Here is a 16,791-nt window from a genome sequence, read left to right on the forward strand (position 1 = left end):
CCTCTAATTTTTTTGTTTTTAAAGCTGATAAAGAGTAAGGCCAACTGTAATGTCATGTTCTCCTATTAGGATGTTTGGAAAGAGTTCTGTAAGGATATTTGATATCATGGTCTTTATGGCGTCTTCTTTTAGAATAATTCATAAACCTCTCAGTTTTATATTACAATGGTCCCTTGGCTTACGTGGGAGATCCGTTCTGGACCCCCCTGCATAAGCCAAAAAAACACGTAAACTGGAATCCCATTCAACTGAATGAGGCTCGTGCTCACGGTGTGGGAGAACACACACACCATTCATTCTCCCATTGCGTAGCTTCCGTGTAAGCAGGAAGCTGCATATAGAGCGCCCGTCTATGGCGCAGGCGCACTGTATTCCTTATCCCTTGGTTTCCAAGAGTACCAGTCTAGACTGTGTTTCGATTGTAGTTTTTTCTGGGCTACTGGTTTGTCCTTTGTTTCATTTTCCCATGGTTTCATCATCCTTGTCTGCTTGTAGTGCTTGTTTGACAGTTGTTAAGTTTTTGCTTCAGAAATGAATTTTTAGAGCAAACAGATGCCCAGCTCATTCCCTTTTGTGATCTTATCTCTTAGAGCAATAGGATTGTTCATATTTAGTAGATTGTCTGGGCAAGCTCTGTGGAATTAACCAAAAAACAGCCATTTTGGAATCTGTCATCTTGAGCCCTCCATTTAGTGAAATTTTTCAGTATTTTTCTTTTTAACTGTTGTAAGCTACCTTAAGTCTCTTAAAACATGGGATGTTACTGTTAATAATAATACTAATATTCAAAGACTTAGCTGTGTTAGTCTGGAAAAGCAATGTGCGAAGAGATCTTGCAGCACCTTTGAGACTAGCATGGGCTTTTGTGAGGAAGTAGGCTCAAGTCTATGAGAGTTAGTCTCAAAAGTGCTGCAAGATCCTTTTGCATAATAGTGGTGGTGGTGGTGGTGGTATGCTTTGTGCTTACATGCAAACCAGAATAGCTCTTTTACTTTGGATTAGCCCATTGCTTCTTCACATGAGACAACTGAGATGTGCATCTGCGAACTTGTGCTTTTGCAGTTTTCAAAGCAGGGGAAAAGCTACACTTAAATACTATTTTCCATTGCAGTTTCCAAACCCTCAAAGTAACCTCTGGCACATTTAAGACTAACAAATTTATTACGAGATTAGATTTCATGGACAGCTATGTCTGATGCAGTGGGCAATACCCAAAGATTACAGTATATACAGGTTAAAATCTGAGAGGATTCTTAACTTTTCCTTTCCATTTAGACATCCGGTGGGACTGCTGCAGCTCAGGTGGTACATACCCAACAGAGAGCAGCTACTGTGCCTGCTGCATCTGCAGAACTGGTGACAATTACATCTACTCCTGGAGTTCGAGCTGTGACATCTGTGACGGCATCAGCTGTTGTCACCACCAATTTGACTCCAGTCCAGACCCAAGCTAGATCCTTGGTCACACAGGTCACACCAGGTAATTTAATTTACATATTTTAATATTTGAGCGTATATTTCTAACTCAAAGATAACATCACTTTTAGATGTAGTAGTTTTCAAAGAATAGCCATGGAGCTGCTACTTTGCATAGAAAGGAGGAAGGAGGATGAAAAAGAGAATATGGCAGCACCTTTAATAGTAGCTGGTTTTAATTTTTCCATGAGCTTTCATGGATAATAAACCCAATTCTTCAGTTTCAGTACAGAGTGGTAATAAATGCTAAGAGATAAGGCATATTTATACAGTTGTGGATAGAATGTAATAGGATTCAGAAAGGTGCAAACCATGACCCAGGCCCTAAATTTTCAAAGGTCTACATAATGTTGCTTTGTTGGCCAATTTCAAGGCTGAATTGTAGACAACATTGTTTAGGGAGGCATTCCATATCACTGATTGTTAATTGGTCATGGTGGTTCGAGTGTAGTGGAGTCTCCTTCTTTGGAAGTCTTTAAGCAGAGGCTGGATGGCCATATGTCAGGTATCCTTTGATTGATATTTCCTGCATGGCAGGAGGTTGGACTGGATGGCCCTTGTCGTCTCTTCCAACTCTGTGATTCTATGATATTTCTTTTTCTTTTCCAGCAGCTCCGGCCGGTGTACAGCTTTCAGGAAAGACAATCACCCCAGCTCACTTCCAGCTCCTGAGGCAGCAGCAACAGCAGCAACAGCAGGCAGCAGGTCAAGTCCAAGTACCCCAGATCCAGGCCCAGGCCCAGGCCCCAGCCCAGATTAAAGCTGTAGGCAAATTATCCCAGGTAAGAAAGATACACCTTGGTTGTTATATAAATCAGGGTCCCAGAGCTGGTGGTCCACCATATTATTATTATTATTATTATTATTATTATTATTATTATTATTATTATTATCCTTTATTTATAAAGCGCTGTAAATTTACACAGCGCTGTACATACAGTCTTTTTAATTAGACGGTTCCCTGCCCTCAGGCTTACAATCTAAAAAGACACCACGCAAAAGGAGAAGGGAGTAGTGGTGGGGAAGGGGATGTGGTCCAGCAGTTCCTCTCTATCTCCAAGGCCTGGACCAAGGCAGATGGACTGGAGGGAAGGCTTGGCTTCATAATGGATGGTTAATCTTCATCCAGGGAGGCAAGCGAGAATTATGCAAGGCCTGGGAACGCTTCTCTGAACAGGATGGTCTTCAACTCCATTTTGAAGCTGGTTAAAGAAGTGATGGCTCTTGTTCGCGGGGGAAGAAGGTTCCAGGAGTGAGGGGCAGTGAGTGAAAAGGGGCGAATCCGAGATGGGGCAGAGGAAATCCTGGGCTGGGACAGCAGACCTTGACTACGAGTGGCATATGTTGGCAAAAGTAGTTCCCATCAGCCTCAGTAATCCACACTCTCCATTGTTTTTAGTCTTGCTCTGTGCAGCATCCAGTAATTTGGTTGCAACAGCCAGCACTCGCCTAACTTCAAAATACTATTCATTGAATTGAAAGCCAATATATTTCTGAATATGTATTCTGTTTCTCCTTTATCAGGAGCAGCTAATCAAATTACAAAAGCAGAAGTTGCAGCTTCCACAACAGCAGGCACCCCAGCAGCAGGCACAGTCTGGAGCCCAGCAACAAACAAGTCAGGTTCAGGTGCAGCAGCAGCAGCAGCAAGCCCAGCAGCTCTCAGCTGTTGCAACCCCAAGGCCAGGGGCAGTCCTCACTGGTACCACTGTCACAAACCTCCAGGTTGCTCGCCTCGTAAGTTACCCTTTATTCTTCAAGTGGAATCTCTTTTGTGAAGGTTAGAGATCTGCTCAGTCAAGATCTGCTCAGGTGTAGCTGGTACAACAGGGTTGGAGATTTTGCAGCCCTCCCTGATGTTGGATATCAACTCACATGATTCATCACCATTATCTATGCAGGAGAATGCTTATGGAAGTTGCAGTCCAACAACCCCTGAAGGGCTACATTCCTCACCCATGTAATTGGGAATAATTGTTTCCATATCTGGAAAGCTCACTTGTTGAACAAAGAAAAACCACCTCCTTCTCCTTTGCCCCTACCGTTGTGTGTGTTGTCAGTCCCATCCCACCCCCGGCCACAACTGATACTTGAATGTAGAAGTGTCCTTTAGTCACCTTGTCTCATGACATGCAGTAGACCTCCTCTTCCTCCTCCATATAATGGTCTGATCTATGCTTTTGGCCAACACTGCATCTCCTAGTAGAAAATTCCATTATGTTAATTATGTATTGTGTGTAGAAGTGCTGACTGTCTTGAATTTACTGCTCTTCTGTTTCATCAGGTGATTTAAGAGTTCTATTTTTATGGGAGAGAAAGAAGAAAAGCCTCTCCATTTCATGGCATGCATTACTTTATAAACTGCCATCCATGTTTTGGACTAAAATTACAGTCAGCCCTTCTTATACACGGATTTTTTATACATGGATCCACAGTTTGAAAATGTTCCAAAAAAGTATAAATTTCAAATATCAAACCTTGATTTTCCATTTTTTATAAGGGATACCATTTTGCTATGTCATTATATAATATATATATATGTGTGTGTGTGTGTGTGTATTCAAAATATATCATACAAAATCTTACAATCATAAGACAATGGTATAAAGAATTTCAAATCATTGAAAATCCTTCCTTATTAAAATTCATAAGGTATTTCTTATTAAGGTTTTACACAATTCAAATTATTTAAAATAAATCTGACCATATAGAGAACAGTGGCTAGATGGAGAAGAAACTGATATAAAATTTGTATTAATATAATCTATAAGGAGAGACCATTTTTCCTGAAAGGGTCTTTGATTTTTTTTGTAGTTGTTTTGAATTATATTTCATATTTTCTGATAATTTCTCCATAAGCCATTGATCCCAAACTCTTTTCCACCAGCTATCCAGGGATACAAAACCTGTTTTCCAATTATTAGCCACTTCTAATTGAGCAGCTGTCAACAAAAAAGAGATCAACTTTCTATTTTTTAAGAATTTATTACTTCTTGTGTATATTGAAAATAACAAAGGGACTGGGCAAAAGATTATTTTTTGTTTTGTAATTGAAGCAATTTGGTTGATCTCGTTATGCCAGAAGTTATTAATTTTAAAACAGTCTAACCACATATGGATATAGGTCCCTAAGGCTGCACAACCTCTCCAACATAGGGGTGATATAGAATTTATCATCTGTGATTTTCTAATAGGAGTTAAATACCATTTATGTACTAGCTTTAGAAAGTTCTCTCTGGTTAAAGCTGATCTTCACTTCGATACAATAGATGGCCAAATAGCATACCAATCTGAGTCCAAAATTGATATATTCAGTTCACTTTCCCACAGTGATTTAGTACGTATGGTATCCTGATAGGAGTTTGTCAAGATAATATGATATATGTGGGAGACTGGGTCATTGCACAAATTTTCAAAGGGAGTGATAGATCTCAAACTTTCCCCTTTCTTGAGCAAGCTAGAGGAGAAGGTTTTTATTTGCATAAACTGAAACCACGCCATCGATAATGGATCTAGAGATGATGCTAAGTCTTCAATTGATTCAAGTTTATTATTCTTAAAGAGATCTTTAATTTGATAAATTCCTTTTTCTTCCCAACCTTTGTATTGCCAGAATTTATCTACATGAAAAACATTTGGGTGATATAAAAATGGACAATTAGGTGACAATTCCATTTTTTAATAAGGCACACCATTTTGCTATGTCATTATATTTAATGGGACTTGAGCATCCATGGATTTTGTTATCCATGGGGGATCTTGGAACCAATCTCCAGCATATAACAAGGGTCCACTGTACAATCATAGAGTTGGAAGAGACCGCAAGGGCCATCCAGTTCAACCCCCTCTCTTATATTGGTCGGGTTAGATGGAAGCTGTAGTCCAGAACATCAGATGGGCCTTGGTATGAGAGAGAATGTTTTATCGTTTCTCCCTTTTGCTGTAGTTCTGGGTATGGACTTACTTACAGCTGATGTTTTAAATGGCAGAACTAGGCTAATTTGAAAGCATAATCCAGTAGCTCCATGTTGTGGGTATGTTCAATGACAACTCCATTTTGTTACATGTGTTACAATATATTAATTTTGTATTAGAATAATCTTTGGTATTTGTAGATGCACATGTTTTTTTTCAATTACATTCCTGTGATGTGGAGTTTAATTGAGAGTCAGCATTGTCACATCCTGTGTTCTTACACCATTGCAAAAATCCTCTCCTCCAAAGTTGGAAAGATAAACATTAATTGTTCAATGGTCAGAAAATCTTACTGCTGTAGTTGTGTAAGAACCTACATTTTGTAAACATCACATTCAAGAAAGTGTATTTTTGAAAATATGGTCAGCTTATATCAATATATATGCCTAGCTCTTGTTCATATCCTTTAATTCTCTCTCATTCTTTTCTGTATATTTTTTTTTGTAATCATACTACAGAAAACCAGTTTTTAAATAAAAAAAACCAGTAGATCTTGTGAAACACTAAGAGTTTGAACTATATATGAAACAGAAGTTCAAAACAAAAAAGTAAAAATTGCAAGATCCTAAATCTCATGCCTACATTTTTTAAAAGGCGGTGAGATGGATCACCACTTTCTTTAGCTTTATTGCTTAGCAGCTGTTAAGGATTTTTAGCACTTGCAGTACAACATTTCTAAATTTTCTTCAAGTTTTGAATACTTTGTGAAGGGGGAAATGCACACCTTTTCCTTTGCAATGGGTTCAAGCATTCTATCCACACCTGCTCCTTTATTCTTATGTAAAGAAAACAAGCACTCACACATCGTATTTTTCTGCTTCCTTATAATGTAAAAAATCTGGTCTTGGGACTCGTTTAAATGAATGTTTTATTTTGACTCTGTTCCACTTGGAGATCCCTGTACAATATTGGGCTTGTGTGGAAAAACATGACCTTCCCTATAGTGAGCAGATAGGCAGATCTTGCCTTATTCTTGTACAATAATCCCCAAATTCCTTACTACTTAGACTCGTGTTGCTGCTTCCCAGCTTCAAGCGCAAGGTCAGATCCAGGCCCAAACTCCGCAGGCAGCCCAGGTGGCTTTGGCAAAACCTCCGGTGGTGTCTGTTCCAGCTGCTGTAGTATCGTCAGCAGGAGTTACCACGCTTCCTGTTACTGTCGCTGGGATTAGTGTTGCTATTGGGCAGCCACAGAAAGCATCAGGTATATCAAACTATTTACTGAACCTCAATTTGTGGGTGGGGAAAGGAAGAGAGAAAGACTTCTGGAGAAAACTGGCTCTTTCACTTTGGGCTTCTTGTCCTCTTGTTCTGGGAGTAATGACAAACAAACAAATAAAAAATCCCACAACTCTATCAGAGAATAATACCTCTATTCTTCAGAGACTGAAAAACTACATCTTTTTTGGACTACATCTCCCAGCATGGGAGCCGCCTCGATCGTATTTGGAGAGATGGGATAAAAATAAATGATGATGATGATGGTGATGATGATGATGAAAAATGTTGGTTTTACAAGTTCTGTTGTACTGTGCTTATGACAATGAAGTTTTTGACAGATGGCTCTGAACATACAGTTGTTCAGAGAATTGCAGAGTTTGTGAGGGAAGGGAAAGCTAGTGATTCAGCCCTTCAGCAGCTGGTTGAGAACTGGCAAAAGATCTTGGGATGAATACAAGTATACCTCAATTAACAAAGTAGATGTGTTCCTGGACATTACATTTTTAACAGAAAGTTGGTACTAGAGGCAGAAATAACATGGAAAGAATAGAGAAAGGTTCCTACACAGTTTTAAAAAAGAGCACTTCAACATGGTTCAGCAAACTTTTCATGCAGAACTAACAGTATACGTGAAATAAAACCAGGTCAGGTAAACCTTGCATAAGTAAACAAGAACATTTTGAAACTTCTAGATACCACCTGAAGGTTTCTTCAAAACTTCATCCAGAGATGATTTTGTCTATCAACAGCCTCCACTTACCTTATGATTTCTATTTTTGTGGCCAAACTCTTACATCTATGCTTCTTTACCATGCTGGTGGTAGTTTGTGAGGCAGGCTAATTCACTTCCCCCATTGTTTCTGTTTTGCCATTCCTCCAGGGGTCCTGGAGGCAGCTGCTGTTTCTTTTTTCTGTTTTAGGCAGGCGCAGACAGCTGGAGTAGGATTGGCTGAGAACTATCCCATTCTTCCCCAGCCAAAGCTTTATTGTGTTGTTTATTGCAGACATGCTGCAGCAGTCTGACAATTGAATGTCTGTGTTTCTCCAATCCTTCACAACCCTCCCAATGCTAATACTTTTTAAAACAAATTTTCAGCTAGAGAAATGACATGGAGGAGGGGCTGGGTAGAAAAGACTAAAGAGCTTCATTGTCAGATGCTTTATTAACTGAGGTATGCCTGTATTGCTTGTTCCTTATTATTTAAAATGTAAATTCTATTTAATGGTTTACATTAAAATGTGAAACAAAGAGCTCATGATAAAGAAAAAATATTTCTGTGCCAACATATTTGTAAGATAAAGGCCCTGTTCAGACGGGCCCTTTGCGACACGCCCATGACGTGCTGGGGTTGCCTTGGGGCGGCGCGTGCACACGCCCCACAACCCTAGCATGGGGCGCACAGCTATGACATTGCAGCTGCGCAGCGTCCAAACAGCGCTGTGCAGCTGCGATGCCATTGGGACGTCTTTGTAGGTTTGCAGCAGCGGAACTGTGCCGCAAAAAACGGCCACTTTATAATGCTCCTTTGTTGCTGCACAGCAGTGTTGTGCAGTTTGGTTGCTGCGGTGCTGCTGCAGAGCAAAGAGAGGCGCCTCCCCGGTGCCTCTTTCTGGCAGTCTGTACCACGTCCATAGATATTAAATTACTTCAGGAACTTTTAAAACAAAGCAGCAGAACATCACTCATCAGTTAAATGAGTCTCAAAGAGCTTTGAAAGAGAGACAGATTTTGATATGACTCCTAAAGAAACTATGGGCCAGAACAGACAGTCCAAAATAAAGCTGTTTTGGGTCACTTTGGTGGCATGCTGTTTAAATGATGCATACGTCCTAAGAGGCCGGAAGCCATGCCAAAGCCACGATCCAGTTCTAAGGACTGGAGTGCAGCTTTGGCGCAACTTCTGGCCTCTTAGGAAACACGTATCATTTAAACAGTATACCTCCAGAGTGACCCGAAGCAGCTTTATTTTGGACTGTCTGTTCGGGCCCAAAATTTGTTTATTTTATTCGGAACATTTTTATTCCTGTTCTTCTGGTGAAAAAAATTTCCAGAACAAAGATCAGTAATAAGGTGTTTCCTCCCTTTGGGTTTACCATCTAAATGACACAGTAAAAAAGGAAGGGAAAAGGAGAGAGAAATGAACTCTGGCATGACTTTTGAGTTAGAAAGTTAGTATAATGATTAGCTGGAATAGAAACAGATTTTTTTTTAATATATATATTTATTAATTATTAATGAATATGAATAAAAACAGTTTAAGGAGAGTAGTTTTTGAATATTTTTGGTCTTTTGGCTGAGTCAGTTGAGTGGCCTATCTTTCCTTATCACTGTCATCTCAGCTTGAAGAAACAGCTATTTCTAGATGATCCTTAATGGAAGAAAACCACCTGATGGAGCAAAACTGATAGTGACAGCCTCCTTTTTCTTCCCTCACTGCAGCCTGAGAAAAGTTTCATGTAAGAGTCCTGCACATCTGTACACTATCCTGTGCTCAGTTTGTGAGCTGCTGTCCCCATCACTTAACATAAACTAAAAATGGGGAATATAGTCTCCTCCCAGGTGTTGTTGAAATCCAGTTCCTTTCAGCCTTTGCCGGAATAGCCAGTGATAATGAATGATGGGAGTAGCAGTTTGTAACATCTTGAGAAGAGAATGTTCCCTTCCATTTGTCACAGAGACATCCTACTCTAATCAATTTGAGTTGGAAAAGGTGAAGCTGTTCAGGTGGTTGCTGTTTCTGCCATGAGCATTTGAACGCACATGTGTGCTGTGAATGATCAGGATTGCAAACAGTGTCTTGGAACTAGCAAAACTAACAACATTCACTTCTGTTTTTTTGCATCTTGTGAAGGAGGGCAAACAGTGGTCACCCAGATGCAGCACTTGTTGAAGCTGAAGCAACATCATCCAGCAGCCCAGCAACAGAAAGCCATCCAGCCTCAGGTTGCCCAAGGACAAACTGCTGTTCAGCAGAAGGTATCTCTTCCCCAACCCCTCAACACTTACTAGTTTTCTTGCTTTCTGTTACATTGTTGTACAGTTCAGTTATTTATTCTAAGACCATGGAATATGCCACATTGCCACTAATCCAAATGACTGGATAATGTGGCCTATTGGTGTTGTTACCACTTACCTAGAGATTAAAACTTTGCATCAGAACACAACCTGAACATCCTAAAGGTGTACTTGTGCTTAGCCACATCCTTTGGATCTAGGAAATCCATTCCTCTCCATGTTTTGTATACCAGCCCCAGGTAACATGTCCAGTGTTCAAAGATGGTGTGATTTGCCAGCCAAAATGCCTGGAAGGTACTGAGTTGCCTGTCCTGGGTCTAACCACTATATTACACTGACTTGAGGGCCCAATGTCGTGTTTTGCTGCTCCAGATAAATGCCCAGCAGGTTACCGTTCAGGCTCAACAGCAGACGTCACAGCAACAGAAAGTCTATGCTGCACAGCCAGCCCTTAAAGCACAGTTCCTACCAACGTCCATTTCTCAGGCCCAGAAACCTGGGGGAACACAACAAGTCCAGACTCAAATACAGGTACAGGTAACCTGCCTTCTTCATCTATCTGTGGTTGGGGGAAATCAACAATCACAAACATACTACAAGTACTCTTCTCCAATTCCCTTGAAATTGTGCAGGATCCATATCCAGCCAGGTCACCCCCAGATCAATCAATGTGGCGCCCTCAGGCACTTGCTGAAGATAAAAATCACAGAATACAGGCTATTTTTTTTTTAATTGAGAACTTCATCCCACCCCCCTCATTTGTTGTTCCTAAAGGTTGCAAAGATTCCACAAGTGGTCTCACAGCAGGCAGCAGTGGCCAATATTCAGCAGGTGGTTTCAGTTTCCCAGCAGGTAAGGTTCTATGGAATGTACTTGTTAAGTAAAAGCTTCAGTTAGAATTTCTGTTTATATAGATTCTGTATGGCCACTTCTGATATACCTAGTTTTGCTCATACTACCTTATCATGAATACCAATCATCTGATACGTAGGGCTATGAACTACATCCAAGGGTATTAAAAGAGCTCGCAAATGTAATATCGGAGCCATTGGCAATAATCTTTGAGAACTCCTGGAGAACAGGAGAAGTCCCAGCAGACTGGAGCAGGGCAACCGTTGTCCCCATCTTCAAAAAGGGGAAAAAAGAGGATCCCAACAATTATCATCCAGTTAGTCTGACATCAATACAGTGGTACCTCGGGATACGAAATACCCAGGTTACGAAATTTTCGGGATACGAAAAAATCCCATAGGAAAACATTGTTCCGGGTTACGAATGTTTTTTCGGGTTACGAAAAAACTTTTGGTGCTTTTTTCGGCTTTTTCGCACGGAATCGCGGCTTTTCCCCATTAGCGCCTATGGCAATTCGGCTTACGAAGGCTTTTCGGGTTACGAACGGTGCCACGGAACGAATTAATTTCGTAACCCGAGGCACCACTGTACCAGGAAAGATTCTAGAGCAGATCATTAAACAGAGAGTCTGTGAACATCTAGAAGGCAATTCCATGATCACAAAAAGTCAACATGGGTTTCAGAGAAGAAGTCATGCCAGACAAATCTAATCTCTTTCTTTGATAAAATTACCATCTTGATAGATGAAGGGAATGCAGTGGATATAGTATATCTTGATTTCAGTAAGGCCTTTGACAGGGTCCCCCATGACATTCTTGCAAACAAGCTTGTCAAATGTGGGCTAGACAATGCAACTGTTACATGGATTTGTAATTGGTTCAGCGGCCGAACCCAAAGGGTGCTCAACAATGGCTACTTTTCATCCTGGAGAGAATTGACCAGTGGGGTCCCACAGGGCTCTGTCCTGGGCCCAGTGTTATTCAACATCTTTATCAATGACTTGGAGGACAAAATTGGGGGCATACTTATCAAATTTGTAGATGACACCAAATTAGGAGGAGTAGCTAATAACCCAAAGGACGGGATTAAAATTCAAAATGACCTGAGTAGACTAGAAAGCTGGGCCAAAGCTAACAAAATTAATTTCAAAACGAAGAACTTAGGGCAGAACAATGAAATGCACAGATATAGGATGGGGGACACCTGACTGAATGAAACTATGTGTGCAAGGGATCTGGGAGTCCAAGTAGACCACAAGGTGAACATGAGTGAACAGTGTGATGCGGCAGCTAAAAAGGCCAATGCGATTTTAAGCTGCATCAATAGGAGTATAATGTCTAGATCAAGGGAAGTAATAGTGCCACTCCATTCTGCTTTGGTCAGGCCCACCTGGAATACTGTGTCCAGTTCTGGGCACCACAATTCAAAAAGGATGTGGAGAAACGAGCGTGTCCAAAGGAGGGTGGCTAAAATGGTGAAGGGTTTGGAAACCATGCCCTTTGAGGAATGTCTTAGGGAGCTGGTAATGTTAGCCTGGAGAAAAGGTTAAGAGGTGATATGATAGCCTTGCTTAGATACTTAAAAGTATGCCATATTGAGGAGGGAGCAAGCTTGTTTTCTGCTGCTCCAGAGACTAGGACCAGCAACAAATGGATGCAAGCTACAGGAAAAGAGATTCCACCTCAACATTAGGAGGAACATCCTGACAGTAAGGGCTGTTCGACAGTGGAACAAACTCCCTCAGAGTGTCGTGGAGTCTCCTTCTTTGGAGGTTTTTAAGCAGAGGCTGGATGGCCATTTGTCAGGGATGATTTGATTATTATTTCCTGCATGACGGGGTTGGACTGGATTGCCCTTGTGGTCTCTTCAAACTGAATGATTTTATGATTCTGTGAACTCACCTGTCCTCTACAGTCCTGGAGATTATGCATCCCAGAGGCTGAGGAAACCAGATATTTCTTTATTCTGTTAATATACAGTGTATACTAATAGCAAACTTATTTTCGTTGGACTGGGTAGCCAAAATAGCACAGTCGAAATCTAGTGGCTGAGGCCTCATCTCAATCAATACTGTCTTTGAAAGTATCCTGTAAAAGGACCTGGTTGGTCACTAGGCTTGGGGGAACCTCAATTTTTATATACCCAGACAAAAGCAAACAAATAAACAAGGAAAAACAACAGAAGAAAGAAACATATAAGGAAGGAGTAAAGACTGAACAGTAAAATACTGCCTTTGGAAATATTCTGAAAATGAATATGGTTGATCGGCTGAACAGTAATATCCCAAGCTACTTTGCAGACTCCAGTCATTACTGCTGTTATTGTCATGCATTTACTTTATAGCCTACACCTTGAATACTTTAGGTGCACTCCAGTCTCCTGGCAGCTCAAAGTTCAAACTAAAACCTGTACAATCAGACATGAAAAAATTCAGAGAACATCATAAAACCAAATAATACAGTAGCAACCACAAGTAAAAGAGCTAGTGTGGTGTAGTAGTTTGAGTGTTGGACTAGGACTCCAGGAGACCAGAGCTCAAATCCTGGTTCACACGTGGAAATCCACTGGTGACCTTGGGCATATTACACCCTTTCAGATTCAGAGGAAAGCAGTGGCAACCTCCCCCTGAACAGATTATGCTTAAAAATAACCATGGTATGTTCACTTTAGGATCACATACGTTGGAAATGACCTGAAGGCACACCACAACCAGCAGATTTTTAAAAAACTAACCACCAAAGGTAGATAAAATAATACAATGCTATTTTAAACTCTTGGCAGAATAAAAAGCTCTTTGGTGCTGAAACGAAATGTGCCAGGCCTCCTCCTCCTCAAAGAATAAAATTGGCTGAGAAAGCCCTGTCATTAAATTTTACCCTGTTTACTCCAGAGGTGAAGGGACCCTAATAATAATAAAAAGAAGCTTATATCCCACCTTTCAAAGCACAACATCAAGAAACAAACCATGTTTCCTATTCTACTCATATTGCATTTGGCATTCTGGTTTCAATTGTCCATTGCAGGGAAGCTGGGATTCTAGAGCTTTTTATTAAAACTTCAAGTGTTGCTTCTTCAGAGTCAAAGACTCTGTAAAAACAATTCTTTCACCTTGCTCATCCCCTGTCTTGGCCTTTTATAATTTAGCATTTAGAATTCTAGACTTTTTAAACTTCTCTGTAGCCCCATTTGGCAAGGGACTCTTGATCCTGTATAACGCTATTCACTAGATCAGTGGTCCCCAAACTGTGCTCTTTAAGGGATTTTGGACTACAGCTCCCAGAATCCCCGACTATTGGCCAATGTGGCTGAGGCTTCTGGGAGCTGAAGTCCAAAATTTCTTAAAGGGCACAGTTTAGGGACCACTACTCTAGGTGGTTGTTTTAATTCTTTACTCACTTGACATTGAGACGGGTATGTATCTTGTTTACACAAACTCCAAAATGTTGTACATAATAAAGAACAGACTAACATTAAGGGCAAGGTAACATGCTACAGCACAGAATAAAATAAAGTACATTTAACTTCCCTGCTCTTCCCCTCTCAGGTTCAAGCCCAACCACAGACTGTGACTTTGTCCCAGACGACTGCAGGCCAGCATCAAGTCCAAGTGATCCCTGCTGCCACCACTGCTACAGCTCAAGTGGTCCCACAGAAACTGATACAACAGCAAGTTGTCACAACAGCATCCCCACAGATGCAGGCTCCAGGTGTACAGAACCAAGCCCAGGCATCAGCATCATCTGACAGCCAAACTCAGCAAGCAAAAGTACAGATGAGAGCCCCTGTCAGGCTAAAAGCCCCCAGCAAGCCCAGTTGAGCCCATAACATGACAGCTGTGATCAAAGAAGGGAGGGGAACACAGCTTTTGAAAAAAAGATTTTCTACAATATGGGGCACAGTGCCTGCAAGAATCCATCTCTTCTGAATGGCTACAGATGTTCTGTCTTGCAGGAATAGTATAAATCGCTATTACAGTCATAGACCAGCACAAGCTGTCTTGCAGGAAAATCTCAGATGGTAAATAATTAATTCCAAATAAAGTTCTAAGAATGGTATTGAGCCATATATAATGTAAATATTTAAAACTAGATCCCTGTGTGTTTTCACAGAGACCAAGCAATGTGGTTGCTTTTAAACATCAGTAGAAATTTGTCCACACATTATGTCAAATCATAATCACTGCCAGAAGGAAATCTAATTCGAGTGGGGGGCATAAAGAATGTCTTTCAAAGACAGTGCCCCTTTGGTGGCTGACAAAACAGAGTCCTCTCCCCTTGCTTAGGTGAGTTGTCACAAACCCAAGGTGGAAGAAGAGGCTTGTAGGACGTAATCCCTGCAACATTTAGCCAATAAATGTCAAGATTTTTAAGTGTCTATAATTATGAACCATATTTCAGCCTCCATTTTTGTAAGTCTTTTTTTAAAAAAAAACAAACATTTGCTAATAGCATGTTGTTGGTGTGTGTTTTTTTTGTTTTGTTTTTTGATGTACAGTTTTTTAAGTACCCATCCTTACGTTTTTGCTCCCATTTTTCACTGTTAAGGTAATTAATATCTGAAGCATGTGGTTTTCTTGGTAAATAAATACTATGTGATAATAGCTGTGTTTAACTGTTACCATCCCTGCTACCTTAATTTGTGAAAGGAAATGTTTTATTATGATTGCTGAGCAAAATAGTTTGTTGTCCTTGTTTCACATGGAGCTTCCACTCTGGAAGTATGTAGAATTTCTACTCTTGCAATCCATTTCAACGTGTAATTTACTCTTCTGCTCAACTGGAAGAAAGAATGGAACGTTTCAATCTAATTTTACAATTGTGTAAAGAAACAGATTAAATTTTGTACTGCTTTATTAAAGATAAATGTACCCCTGATAATTGATGATTTTGGAAGTTTACTCTCCCTTACTGTATTTGAATTGCAAAGCAACCAAGAAGCATTTTTAGAACAGCAGCTCCCCCTGCCCTTTAGATTTTGGTAAATAGTTGGTTGTTTTAACTGTTAAAAGCGGCTTGGTATGCCATAAGAACCATGGAAATTGAAAAAACAGAAAGAAGTTGTCAGTGGCCGTTGTCCACAAAATGTATACACATATATGTAATGGAATTGTGAGCACAGCTGGGGACATCTTCGGCTATTTTTATCAGTCTGGAGAATAAATAATTCTTTTTTAAAAAATTACAGATTTTTCAGTTTCCAGATTTGCTTCAGAAAAATATCTAAAGGCCAAGGTTACATTAGGTGTCCATATCCATTTCTTGTCAATTTTGGCCAGTTATCAGTCCATAGATTATTGATCTTAGAACTGTTTGGTGTCCAGAAGAGCTTAGACAAGGAACTAGATATTTTGGCTAGTCTGAATGTGCAGAACTCCCAACTTCTTCCCCCTGTTTTACTTAAGTTTTACTCTTGTTGCAACATACTAATTTTTTAGAGACTCCATATTTAACAGATGTTGTGTGCTTGCTTTAAAAACAAAAACAAATTACCTCTCCATGAAGGAGGTGGCGATAGACCAGAAAGTCCCCCCCACACACACACACACACTGCTAGTATATGGACAGCAAAATAAACTGCACAGTAAACACTACAGCAACATGTTGAATCATTCCCTTCAGGAATTTCTCCAGAGTTAGCCTCCTCGGAATTGGAGTGTGACTTATGCATGAAGTGGTTCTTGGGAGAATCATTATACCCATCCTTTTGCCCCTTAAAATCTAGTTTTTCTTCTAACAAAGTTTTTAGCCTTTGTTTACAAATACAGTGGGATGTAAATATACAAAATGCAAGTAAGAATACACTTCACAGTCCCAGTGTTCTTATGATTATGTCCACTCAAACAGTATTTCTTTCCATAGACAGTGAAGGTGAAAATGAGATTTCCCCTACCTTTCTGTCTCTTCTTTCTTCTCTCTTTGAAAGTGTACTAGGAAGCTGGTCAAACTTGTAAACATCCTTAGGAACATTAAAAACATTTGTACTTGACCTGTAGGATTGTCAGGACATGTGGTGTATCCTACTTGAAGATATAATAAAGTGTACATTTTTATAACATTTGTTATTTATTTGTACTTTACTAAACTTGTGTATTTTGCATTGTCCTCTTGGCTGTGTATAAAAAATCCGTGTATAAGAATTCATTCTTGCTCATTGCTGAAATCTGAGCTTTCAAGCTCAAGATTGCATCCAGCACTACATCCAAATGAGTAAACCTTAAATTTCAGGGAGAATATAACTCCATCCACCACAACC

General features: G+C 40.2%; 1 protein-coding gene across 18 annotated transcripts in view; it reads left to right on the top strand.

Moving 5' to 3' along the window:
• The window catches only part of EP400 (E1A binding protein p400), a 390,490-nt gene extending 373,905 nt beyond the window's left edge, over nucleotides 1-16,585 (top strand). For 11 of the 18 annotated variants that reach the window (XM_042441525.1, XM_042441531.1, XM_042441532.1 and 8 more), the window contains 8 exons: nucleotides 1,276-1,480; nucleotides 2,086-2,258; nucleotides 3,001-3,213; nucleotides 6,459-6,654; nucleotides 9,524-9,648; nucleotides 10,060-10,224; nucleotides 10,462-10,539; nucleotides 14,084-16,585. In XM_042441525.1, the coding sequence (XP_042297459.1) occupies nucleotides 1,276-1,480; nucleotides 2,086-2,258; nucleotides 3,001-3,213; nucleotides 6,459-6,654; nucleotides 9,524-9,648; nucleotides 10,060-10,224; nucleotides 10,462-10,539; nucleotides 14,084-14,356 (1,428 nt within the window). In that variant the 3' untranslated portion in view covers nucleotides 14,357-16,585. The remainder of the gene's footprint in view (nucleotides 1-1,275; nucleotides 1,481-2,085; nucleotides 2,259-3,000; nucleotides 3,214-6,458; nucleotides 6,655-9,523; nucleotides 9,649-10,059; nucleotides 10,225-10,461; nucleotides 10,540-14,083) is intronic. The other 7 variants (XM_042441527.1, XM_042441543.1, XM_042441526.1 and 4 more) reach the window with 5 other exon arrangements.
• The last annotated feature ends 206 nt before the right edge of the window (nucleotides 16,586-16,791 follow it).

This window comes from Sceloporus undulatus, chromosome 10 (genome assembly GCF_019175285.1).
Source record: "Sceloporus undulatus isolate JIND9_A2432 ecotype Alabama chromosome 10, SceUnd_v1.1, whole genome shotgun sequence".
NCBI classification, from domain to species: domain Eukaryota; kingdom Metazoa; phylum Chordata; class Lepidosauria; order Squamata; family Phrynosomatidae; genus Sceloporus; species Sceloporus undulatus.